Genomic DNA, 13,140 nt, shown 5'->3' with positions numbered 1-13,140 from the left:
GTGTGTTGTCTTACTGCATATGCTGTGCAGTAGTTTTTGGCCGGCGTAGCCCTACCTGCAGGGGGTCTAAATGTCCTTCCACCACGCCCCTTCACTGCACTTTTGCCTTGGTAACGACGGGGTATTAACCTATGGAAATATCGGCAGCCGTCGGTAATCAGCTGCATTCCTGTAAGTTGTGCGAACATTTTGTAAGTGGAGAGAAACACAAATTTCACATTGTTAGTGAGCAATTTTGACAATATGCCATCGTTCGTGTTCACTCTGTATTATAGGTCTTTACTAACAATGAGATTACCACCTTCACCGTGAATTAGATCCATTGTCTGTCAATCCATTACAGACAATTCAGTGTAGAAAACTGATGTAGCGTTTTCCGAGCAGGAAAAAATTGTGATCTGCATTGTTTTTTTGCCACTATGATCAATTTCAGCTGCTGCACTAGAAACGATCTGCAGGTCAGCGCATGTTGCTCTACGCGACCTCAGCAACTGTGAAGGGTCTGCCACAGGACAAGCTACCCCAGAAATCTCCGGCGGGCGGTTCACTGGCTGAGACGGTGTCCGTGGATGTCGGTGAGGCAGCGAGACGCGTCGCTGGCGGCGCTGGAAGTCCGCTCAGACGTGCCGGTAGCTGCGGCACTGCGGCACGGGCAGCGACCAGGTGCCGTCGCCCTGGCACTGTGGCGGCTCGCCCAGCCGGCTGACGAAGCCCGCGCCGCACGTCACCTGCAGCTTGTCGCCCGGCTCGTACGAGAACTTGACCGGCGCGATGCGGCCGTGCGCCGGGTCGCCGGGGTACGGGCAGCGGGCCTCGCCTGCAACAGCCGCCACTGGGTCACTACTCGCCGGTGAGATACTGCCCAAACACACAGCAGACACGTTACCAACAGTACCCGCAATACAGGGTGATTCAACAGTTGCTCATGGACTGTAAGTCCTGAGAAAGGAGTCCAAATACAGGGTGTCCGTAAATGATCACTCTGATTTCAAGATTAAATATGAATTACATTTATAATGGTAACGTTTGCTTTTCGTGACTGTGTAAGCGTATTGTCATATCGCTGGCTTAGTTGTGGAGTATCTTTGTGGGCAGCCGCGTCTGTACAGAATCGACCACGGGACACGGTACTGTTATGTTGTGTAGTGTGTAGCTCTGCATTTGAGAGGCTTTTTTAGTATTCAGGTTGAGGTGTTGCTACAAGTGCTGTTACGGTAAAGTGATGAAATATGGAAGTGATTCAGAGGAAAGTGCGTCAAGATGAAAAAATGAGCAGTGGCGTCGATAAGGTGGTTGTTTCCTCTCGTTGCGTGTCGCACAGCATCGATCATCCACGCCGTGTTCGGTCTCTCAGAATGAACCAATGTGAAACAGTAAAAATTAGTTACCATAAAAGAGTGCAGTCAAGTTTAAAATGGTTCAAATGGCTCTGAGCACTATGGGACTTGACAGCTATGGTCATCAGTCCCCGATAACTTAGAACTACTTAAACCTAACTAACCTAAGGACATCACACATCACCCAGTCATGACGAAGCAGAGGAAATCCCTGACCCCGCCGGGAATCGAACCCGGGAACCCGGGCGTGGGAGGCGAGAACACTAGCGCACGACCACGAGTGCAGTCAAGTGCCAGTGTCTTGTAGCGAGCGTGAGGACGTGCGTTCGATCATCGCGTTTTGCACGTTATCAACAATCAGCCGCGCCGCGACGATTACACGCACGCTCGTACAAGTGAGAACTGAGGACTGAAAAATTAGCTTTACGAATAGTGTTATATCATTACTAGTGACAAGGAGGACTATGGCAGGTGTCTGTATGTGTGACGAGTGTAAGAACTTTCGTTCGATCATTCGGCTTCCGCATCATCAACAATCACCCGCGTCGTGTCGGTTACGCATACGCTCGTCTAAATGATATTTTGTGGACTGTTAGTCATCCATTAATTGGGATAACACTTCTGAATTAGAATGTAAATAGGGCAACCTGCGATTTTCCTTTAATCGTCTCAGAATATAGTTGTTCATACCAGACGTCGAACAGTGTTGTGTGAACGCTGAGTGGCTCCCTTTATTCGCTTGCATATTTCGATAAATAATTTCAGGCAAGCCAGCAGCAGTGTGGAGCAGAACAGTACGACCGCCGCGGGATTACCAGGTGCGGACAGGGCGCACGGTCACGAAACGACAAAAAGTTTAAAGGTACCCCACCCATTCGTACTCCCGGGGGTGTTACAACTGGTCTACCAGGGAACTCATGAGGACTCAGTAAGACGTGTCTCAGTGAACACTTTCACTACAAGGAGTGCTGTGTGACCTATGTTCGTAAAGAATGGCTTCCCCCTCCCCCCCGTCACCCAGAAGAAAGCTCAGTGTGTTGTGTGGCTACCCGAATCCAAATCTCCGATTACTGTGCAGCGAACGTTTGTGTCCCATTATGGAAAGAAAGGACTTGATGCAAAGTAAACAAATTTTTCAGCCATTACAACCAGATGGTCGCCCAGAACCAGTTGGTTTAGGACAATGAACTCTTGAAACTTATGTGTCATTCAGCAGAGGCTACACGTTTGTGGCTCAGTTAACGGCCATAAAGTCCGGATCTAGGGGTCAGAAAATCCTCATGTTGTACGAGAACAAATTCGAAAGAGCCCAAAGGTTAATGTGTGGTGTGGGGTTAATGTGTGATCGAGTGATTGTCCCATTTTTCTTTCTTGAAAACAGTCTAAGAGGATACGTTTACCTAGACATGTTGATGAATTATGCCGTTCTCCAGTTGCATGATGTGGAAGAAACTATCATCTTTCCACAAATTAGCGCTTCCGGTCATTGGTCTCTGGAAGTCCGCGATTTTCTTAATGATAACTTCCCCAAAAGCTGGATTGGCAGAGATGGCTCAATTCGATCGCTCCCGGTATCACCTGACGTATCACTCTTAGATTTCTTTCCTTCAGGGTATGTGAAAATTATTATGTGCAAAAGAGCAGTTCCTCTTATTCTGACATCGCAACAACGCATCAGAGATGCCATTGGGGCACTCACACCAGGCATGTTGCAGAATGTGTGGCAAAAGATTGAATACTAGCTTGACATTTTGCGTATTACCATGTACACTATGTGATCGAAAGTATCTGGACACTTCCCCCATAACATACGTTTTTCATATTAGGTGAACTGTGCTGCCACCTACTGTCAGATACTCCATATCAGCAACCTCTGCAGTTATTAGTTATCGCGAGAGAGCAGAATGGGGCACTCCGCGGAACTCACGGACTTCGAACGTGATCTGGTGATTGGGCGTCACTTGTGTCATACGTCTGTACGCGAGATTTCCACACTCTAAACATCTCTAGCTCCACTTTTTGCGACTTGATAGTGAAGTAGAAACGTGAAGGGCACAAAAGGGTACATGCAGACCTCATTTGTTGACTGACAAAGACCCCCCGACAGTTGTAAGAGGGTTGTAATGTGTAATAGGCAGACAACTAGCCAGACCATCACACAGGAATTCCAAACTGCATCAAGATCCACTGCAAGAACTATGACAGACAGGCGGGAGGTGTGAAAACTTGGATTTCATGGTCGAGCGGCTTCTCATAAGTTACACATCACGGCGGAAAATGCCAAACGACGCCTCAATTGGTGTAAAGAGCGTAAACATTGGACGACCTAACAGTGGAAAAACGTTGTGTGAAGTGACCAATCACGGTATAAAATGTGGTGATCCGATGGCAGGGTGAACGTCATCTGCCAGCGTGTGTTCTGCCAACAGTAAAATACAGAGGCGGTGGGTTATGGTGTGGTCGTGTTTTTCATGGAGGAGCCTTGCACTCCTTGTTGTTTTGCGTGGCACTATCAGAGTGCAGGCCTACATTGATGTTTTAAGCACCTTCTTGGTTCCCACTGTTCAAGAGCAATTCGGGGATGGCTATTGCATCTTTCAACATGATCGAGCTCCTGTTCATAATGCACGTCCTGTGGCGGATTGGTTACACGACAATAACATCCCTGTAATGGACTGGCCTGCACAGAGTCCTTACCTGAATCCTATAGAACGCCTTTGGGATGTTTTGGAACGCCGACTTCGTGCAAGGCCTGACCGACCGACATCGATACCTCTCGTCAGTACAGCACTCCGTCAAGAATGGGTTTGCCATTCCCCAGGAAACCTTCCAGCATCTCATTCAACGTATACGTCAGAGAGTCGAAGCTGTCATCGAGGCTAAAGGTAGGCCAATACCGTATTGAATTCCAGCATTACCGATGGAGGGCGCCACGAACTTGTAAACCATTTTCAGCCAGGTGTCCGGATACTTTTGATCACGTAGTGTATGCACATGTTTAAGTTATTTAAATTTGTATTATCTGTATTAAATGTTTATTCAGTTTCAAAACTTAATGAGTTAAGTTATAACATATTATTATAACACATGTTTCATTTATTGGGTGTAATAAAGAGTTACATTGTTTTGTTATCAGGGTAAATATTTATGGAGATCATGTACATTTTTGAATTGGTATATAATGGTCTTCGAAGTAATTCTGAGTCACTGAAAGCTTCGAAATTCCAGGAACAACAAAGGCAATCAATACACACTCGTCGTAAGTTCAGCAAAGATAATGTACTGCTTATTCAGCAATGTAGTACATTACAGAAAGTGATAAAATTGTGACCACAACATTAAATACAGGCACAGCATATTAATAAATGAAGGGTACGATATTGTGTGTGTTCTTCTAGGTTAACCAGTTATCGTCTTACAACGTCACCACCACTATCGTTGTCAAAGCATTTACAATGATTATTAACGACACTGGAAAAGATGTTCTTCATCTACACTGAGGCACAAAAGTACAACAAATGGTATCTTTGATCGCAGAAGAAGCTGTAGAGCGCTCCACCAAGTAGTATATCAGGCATCGTGGGAATCTCTATAGATGCTTTTGGAAATTTTTCTTCACTGGTAACTGGTGGCACATGTACCGGGCATTTGGTACGCCCTTAACAAAAAGCTAGGTGGTTATACAGTTCCACCTCCCATTGCGATCCAACAAATGGGATATGCTGCATTGAGTATGTCATGTAGTTCCACAGAAAAATGTCTTCATAAACTAACTGCATCCAATTCTGACGATGTGTATTAATTAATCCACTAACAGTTTCTGAACTAAAGGTGTGCGTGCATTGACCGTCCCTTTTTGTTGCAGATCCCAAAGCTTTCTCTGATTCAGGACTATATCCTATATCGTAAGTTCCTATTCCAAAGTAGTTGTATTCCGACTCCTCTATCTGTTTCTTTCATTTGAGCGCAACATGTTGAATCATGTAATGTATCTAAATCCATGCTGAAGACCCCATGGTCAGCATATTTAATCGACATCAAAGTGTATGACCTACGACAGTACTAGTGATTTTCGCCAACTGACTACTGTAACCTTACTCTTCATGTAGCCTTGATTCAGATTTGCTTGCCTCATGTAAACTAGAGGGCGTTGAAAGCATTTGGACAGGGAAGAAGTACACAGAATGCCACGGAGTAAGAGTAGGCCATCTCACTCTGAGCCGTTTTATGGAAGAGGGCCTGAGGGATGCGGAGGTCAGTAGCTTGCGGGCAAGACGAATCTTTGTATTTGCTGCATTAGGGGGCCCAAGCGTCAGGGACAAACACAGGCAGGATTTATTGTGGCGCAAGAACCTCCCAACGTCAGTAATAGTTTACAATGTCACAGACGACAAATGTTTCCTCAGGAGGTAATATTGTGTACGAAATTAGAAAGATGAGTTTTCCCTGCAAAAGTATGGGATACCATAGAGACATTAGACAGTGGAATGGCAACCTGCAGTGTTAGTGTTTGATAGCATAAGATACAGCTGTACATGTTGACTTAACAAAATCTAAATGTTTACTCAATATAATAGTTGTTGGGACTGGTTCGCAAGGATAAGCAGGAGGGTGCAGATGAAGACTGCCTCACTGACAGCGAGGCGACTTTTTTCTGCATAAGATGTTCCAATACACATTGCTGTTTGACTGGAGAGAGGATAGCACGGGAAGGCAACTAGCATGTTCTATGAAGCAATTTGGTTGATCACAATTCAGAGACGCGCGGGATTAGCCGAGCGGTCTGAGGCGCTGCAGTCATGGACTGTGCGGCTGATCCCAGCGGAGGTTCGAGTCCTCCCTCGGGCATGGGTGTTTGTGTTTATCCTTAGGATAATTTAGGTTAAGTAGTGTGTAAGATTAGGGACTGATGACCATAGCAGTTAAGTCCCATAAGATTTCACACACATTTGAAAATTTGCCATTCAGAAGATCTGAGGACCATACGATCTGAATATAATAAGAGTCGTGAAATGCGGCAGTGCCAGGTTTCCTTATACAAAACATTCTGTCGAAAATTACTTCACCCTCATCTTCTTCATTGAAGTGCTCCAAAGTGACTGCGTCATTTGGTAAGAGACGGCGCTGGCCTGCTGCCAACAGAGCTCATGTAGGGATTAAGAGAAAATGTGGTTAATTTGCATTTTCCTATTGGCGAGGGTCACTGGTGCCAGCTATGACTGATTGTGCAGCCACTCCAGCCTCCATCCACAACACTGCTCAAATTTAATCGTAGCCGCGAGACGATGTGTAGAGGAACTGAAGTCAATTTGTAACATTTCATCCACTTCAAGCTTGACTACGGAGACTTGCATTTTTCATCAGTGAACAGTCTGCTTTCAACTTTCTCCATAGGTGCAACATATTTCCTTCTGTAGTAATATTGAAATTTCAGGTAACATCATGACAATCGCTAGGGATTTCATGAGTGCGATTGATTCATTAGCATGATTGCTAGCGCCTTCACCTCCAACTCCTTCGTCGGATTTGTCAAGGTGTTTTTATATTAGTATTGCTATTGTCCGTCAACATTTTTTACATAACTTTATCAGAATTAAAGTAATTGCAAACTTATTCCTTTCTCATTTAGTTACCATGTGACTCTTATTTCGCTATTCTGGAGGGTAATTAGTTAACTTATATCCGAGACAGGGCCCACTTTCATATATTTACATAAATTAACCAGGCTTGGAAATACCCATTTTCTCCCCAAACTACGAAAAACTGTACCAAAGGATTTATTATTTAGGGTGAATATTACCAAAGCAACTGATAACATTGTAGCGCATTGTAATATATCAATTTTTTTTTTAAATTTATGTACAAAAGGCAAGGATAACCTATGGGTTATGTCAGGATAACTAAGAAATTTGATCAAGTTATTTACTTATTGCATTAGTAATATGCATTTAAATTAACTAAAACTATTTGAAACCGGATTATAAATACCGAAACACTTACATTAACTTTTGTCAGCAGGGCCCGTGCTTTCTTATGCCAAAATGGACAACAGAACCGCACGGCAGTCTGTCACTGTTTTCTGCTCTCTGCGGGCTAACATATTGAACTACCACATCCAAAGAATTTCTTGTGCTACAGAAGAACTACACAGACGTCCGGAAGGCAATGCTAGAGCACAAATTCAACTCTGTGCTGTTTTGTGGCACTGGAAAGTGATGCGATTTCTAATTCTGTTTGCTATAAATCTAAAGCAGGTGTTGACAGATGTGAAAATTACCGTACTATCAGTTTAATAAGTCACAGCTGCAAAGTACTAACGCGAATTCTTTACAGACGAATGGAAAAACTGGTAGAAGCGGACCTCGGGGAAGATCAGTTTGGATTCCGCAGAAATGTTGGAACACGTGAGGCAATACTAACCTTACGACTTACCTTAGAAGAAAGATTAAGAAAAGGCAAACCTACGTTTCTAGCATTTGTAGACTTAGAGGAAGCTTTTGACAACGTTAACTGGAATACTCTCTTTCAAATTCTGAAGGTGGCAGGGGTAAAATACAGGGAGCGAAAGGCTATTTACAATTTGTACAGAAACCAGATGGCAGTTATAAGAGTCGAGGGGCGTGAAAGGGAAGCAGGGGTTGGGAAAGGAGTGAGACAGGGTTGTAGCCTCTCCCCGATGTTATTCAATCTGTATATTGAGCAAGCAGTAAAGGAAACAAAAGAAAAATTCGGAGTAGGTATTAAAATTCATGGAGAAGAAGTAAAAACTTTGAGGTTCGCCGATGACATTGTAATTCTGTCAGAGACAGCAAAGGACTTGGAAGAGCAGTTGAACGGAATGGACAGTGTCTTGAAAGGAGGATATAAGATGAACATCAACAAAAGCAAAACGAGGATAATGGAACGTAGTCAAATTAAATCGGGTGATGCTGAGGGGATTAGATTAGGAAATGAGACACTTAAAGTAGTAAAGGAGTTTTGCTATTTAGGGAGTAAAATAACTGATGATGGTCGAAGTAGAGAGGATATAAAATGTAGACTGGCAATGGCAAGGAAATCGTTCCTGAAGAAGAGAAATTTGTTAACATCGAGTATAGATTTAAGTGTCAGGAAGTCGTTTCTGAAAGTATTTGTATGGAGTGTAGCCATGTATGGAAGTGAAACATGGACGATAACCAGTTTGGACAAGAAGAGAATAGAAGCTTTCGAAATGTGGTGCTACAGAAGAATGCTGAAGATAAGGTGGGTAGATCACGTAACTAATGAGGAGGTATTGAATAGGATTGGGGAGAAGAGAAGTTTGTGGCACAACTTGACAAGAAGAAGGGATCGGTTGGTAGGACATGTTTTGAGGCATCAAGGGATCACAAATTTAGCATTGGAGGGCAGCGTGGAGGGTAAAAATCGTAGAGGGAGACCAAGAGATGAATACACTAAGCAGATTCGGAAGGATGTAGGTTGCAGTAGGTACTGGGCGATGAAGAAGCTTGCACAGGATAGAGTAGCATGGAGAGCTGCATCAAACCAGTCTCAGGACTGAAGACCACAACAACAACAACATAAATCTTATGAGTACTTTCATAGCTGCTGAAAAGTCACCGTCACAAGTTTTGGGAATTATCTGTATGGGGCTTTGAATCTGTATGGTACTAGGATAAATTACTTCACACTTTTGGTCGAATATGCAAAAATATTATATTAAAAATGTATTATTATTTAAATAATTGCTTTCTGCTATTTAGTCTTGTGTGTGTGAAATTTTTCACTCTATTTCAAGCATCTTGATAAGGTTACAGGCAGGAAAATGTCGTACATTTCAGGTTTATTTCAATTTTTTTTACCTGTGTCAACTACTATATTGCTTTTTACCATGAAGATCTTGCGAAAAGGCCATGAAGTTAATAGTTAGATTCGTTCTTCCTACAAATCACTCACAGCTGGATCAGGAAAAAGTTGAAATGACAGTGATGCGCAAACTACCCTCCACCACACACCCAACAATAAAGCGACTTACTATTGCCGTGTCACCAGTTTTCAACTATATTGAAATTTCCAAGTCTCTAGCTCTTCAGGAAACGACAGTGATAAATAAAGTACTCTCCATCATATACTACCCTAGTAATTGGGTTATTATTGTATTGTCATCCTGTTCTGGGTTATGTTGAAAGTTTGAATTCTCTAGCTCATCGAGAAGTTGGTTTACAAGGAAATGTAAAATTTGTGCCGAACAGACAGACACACAAACAAGAGAGCGACTTGGTGAAAACGTAGTAAACTGAGTCATGTACATACGAAATTTGGTTGAAATTGATCCAGGCATCCCTGAGTTAAGCCTTTTCATCATTCCTTTATGCCCCTACATTTAGCTGTAGGGATGCTACTGGGGCCTGCCTGTCACAGTACTGTTTTCCAGGAAGCGATCCCAGTTTGGTAGAAATGGCTTCAGGCTTTAAAGAGGTGCACCTATAAACTGAAAGATTGTTTCCGACTCTGAGCTGCAGGTAACTTACGCACATGGCGCCTGCAGGGGCTCTGATGCAATTTGCTAAGCACAACCATCTTGCAGGTTAGTCGGTGCTCTGCGTTATTACTACTTCGTCACCCCGTTCTGTGCCTCAACTGCTCTCCGATTGAATTTTTATCCAGTTCAGAGCTACGTTTATAATTTCAAGTGTACAGTGTTTTTGGAACTTAGTTTAAACAACTGCAAAATTTGTACCCTAAAAGAAAGACAAGAGAGCTATGTGATGAAAACGTGTGAAGCCGTGTTAGGTGAAGATTACTTTATTCAGGAAGATATAAAGCATCAGAAAAGTAACACTGACTTTATTCTTATTAAATGTAGGTACTGTTACAGCACGACTTCAGAATATCCACAACCCTGTCGCTGGGGCAATGGTCAATGTTCCAGGTATTTCGGTGGCACTTGGCGAGCCGCTTGCGTGACAGCTGTGGCAAGAAGTCCTGCCCTGCCCTCTCAGGTGACAGAAATCATAGAAGACCTACTATAGTTGGAGTCACAAACGATGGCGGTCGAGTTTAAGTTCGTTCTGCACACCTACGTCACACATTCTCCAGCAGCCAATGAGAGTTCAACAGTGTTCTGAGCACTCTGCTGTGAATCTCGTACCCAGTGGGAGCATTAAGCGCGATCGTAGCGAGCTTTTTAGTTCATTTTTGTTCTGTTTGTTGCGAGTTTTCATGAGTGATGATGATAGTAAGCAATAAGTTCTGCCAAAGGAAGTGAGAGATATAATGCGCAGGGTATACGCTTACATCAAGCGCAAGGCATGTGTATACACGTACTGCAGCTGTCGCTTGGAACTGGCAGCAATGTAATCCCTGTCCGCTTCTCGACCTGCGCGAACCCGCCATCGTTCGTTGATCGGACTATAATACCATTCCGGACCTTTTACTACCAGGCGTAGTGTAGCAACTCGACCTGGTATAGTCGCTAAAAGTCTCTTGTCGAAATATTACGACATGCTGCCTTCGTAGCCGACCGTAATTGCGAAAGTGTTGCCAGTGCAGGATTTTGCGCACGAATTGATCTCTCGATTATGTCCTGCAGATATTCGATGAAATTTATGTCGGGCGATGTGGGTGGCCACAACACTCCCTCTAATTGTCCAGAACGTTCTTCAAACCGATCGGAAACAACTGTGGCCCGTTGCCATTTATTGGTACATGGCTCAAAATGGTCTCCAAGTTGCCGAACATAACCATTTCAAGTCAATGGTCGGTGCAGTTGGGTCAGACGACACAATCCATTCCAAATAAACGGAGTCCAAAACATTATGTAGCCACCACCAGCTTGCACAGCGCCTTGTTCACAACTTGGGTCGATGGCCACTGGGGTCTCCGCCACACTCGAACACTACCACCAGCTCTTACCAACTTAAATCGGGATTATCCTACCTAGTCATCGTTTTCCAGGCGTGTAGGGTCCAGCCGATATGATCACGAGCTAAAGAGAGGCGCTGCAGCGAATATCGTGCTGTTAGCAAAGGTACTAACGTCCGTCGCCTGCTGCCATACGCCATTGAAGCCAATTTTCGCCACACTGTCCTAACGGATAAATTTGTCGTACGCCCCATATTGATTTCTGCGATTCTTTCACGGAATGTTGCTTATCTGTTAACACTGACTTCGGTAGTCAAGTGAAGGTCGTTGGTAACTGCGCTATCTGTGATGTGAAATAACGCACGAAATGTGGAATTCTCGTCACAACCTTGACATGGTGAATTCTCGGCACAGCCTTGACTTCGTGAATCTCGGCACAGCGAATCCCCTAACAGCTTCCGAAATGGAATGTTCCACGCTTCTAGCTCCAACTTAGATTCTGCGTTCGAAGTCTGTTAATTCCCGTCATGCCGCCATAATTACGTCGGAAATTTTTCGTAAGGACCACCTAAGTACAAATGACAGTTCTGCCAACGCTCGGCCCTTTTATATCTTGAGTACGCGATACTATTGCCATCTGTACATGTGCATTTGATATTCCATGACTTTCGTCAGCTCAGTGTGTAGTAGCTAGTCATCCAACCAGACTTACCACGGATACAGTGAAGAGTCGAACTGGCGTGTGTTGCGTGTAGTATTTCACCGTGAGGCTGCCAACGTTGTTTCCACATCTTAACGGGACTACCAGATCGGTGGTGCAGCAGCAACCTTGGTGTCCCAACAGTCGAATTAAGTTCGGCCCTGACCCTCTGGAGAGTGTGGTTTCGTCCTTGGCAGCGGCGCTTGTAGCATTACCCTGAATCTTGGCCCACTCCACTCACAGCTGCGAGAGGTGAGACGCAACCATCTGACACAGCAGTTTGGGGGAGCTTGGTCTGCACGCTTAAGCAAGGTCGCCCGTTGCAGCGCTGCGTGAGAGAGAGACCCCGACACATGGGCATCTACGTCATCTTGGCCCAGATGGAGGTTCATTGCTTATAACCTGATCCCATCACCTGTAGGCATGCTTTTCAAGTGTCTGTTTGTAAAGAGAACAACATTTATCTTCGGCCAGTGGATGACTATATCACCATCACAGGTGGTGTTAGAAAATCTTTTCGAGGCTGGAATGACTGGCTGAAGAAGAACAGCAAAGACAAGTAAGATGTAAAAAGTATGGGCCAGTTTTAAGATTTTTTGTATGACTATGTGTAGCTGTTTCTTGTCTTCACCTTTTTCTTTTCTGGGGTGTATTGTACGCTTCTGGCTGTAACAGATGAACAAAATGGCAGTGAGTGAAAAAGAGTCAGCTCAATAAGCACTTGAACACTTGCTGGATGAGACAGCTCATTACGAGCTAATAAAGTGGAACTATGTAGGCAGCTAGAAACGAGAAGGGAGGAAAGAAAGGAACAGTCATATCTTAACCTATCTTAGATGCCAGCACTGCCTTATTAGTAACTATACATTCATGAAGATATGGTGAGTATTTGTTAGTTTTCTTTGATAATTTAGATACAGGTACAAAATAATGAGACTGAAATAACGAGCTATTGCAGTGGCCATGTTGAAATTAGCAGGGGATGCTAGGGCACACGTTTTGTGTCACAAGAAGTTACGGAAAGCTCAATCCTCCCAAGACTTTAGGAAACGTCAGGTGGAGCATTACGAAAAGGAGAACTCATGTAAATATTTCCGGCAACAACTCAGCGGAACAAGCGGAGAGAGATGTGCAACAGTGGTGAGCTCATCACCAACATTAGACATAAATGTGGCACCAATTTATTATTTCAGACGAATCACTTTTCTACATATAAGATCACAATGAACGTACCCGTGGGTGGGGGCTCCTTGCAGAACG

General features: G+C 44.0%; 1 protein-coding gene across 1 annotated transcript in view; it reads right to left on the bottom strand.

Annotated features, from left to right (window-relative positions):
* Positions 1–617: 617 nt before the first annotated feature.
* The window catches only part of LOC124613609 (locomotion-related protein Hikaru genki-like), a gene marked incomplete at its 5' end in the record, with an annotated part of 336,916 nt that continues 324,393 nt past the window's right edge, over positions 618–13,140 (bottom strand). Inside the window, one exon of the mRNA XM_047142324.1 lies at positions 618–817. Within this exon, the coding sequence (XP_046998280.1) occupies positions 618–817 (200 nt within the window). The remainder of the gene's footprint in view (positions 818–13,140) is intronic.

The sequence above is a fragment of the Schistocerca americana genome, chromosome 4, assembly GCF_021461395.2.
Source record: "Schistocerca americana isolate TAMUIC-IGC-003095 chromosome 4, iqSchAmer2.1, whole genome shotgun sequence".
Classification (NCBI taxonomy): Eukaryota; Metazoa; Arthropoda; class Insecta; order Orthoptera; family Acrididae; genus Schistocerca; species Schistocerca americana.
Note: the sequence above shows the minus strand (reverse complement) of the source record. Positions and strands in the feature narration are given on the sequence as shown.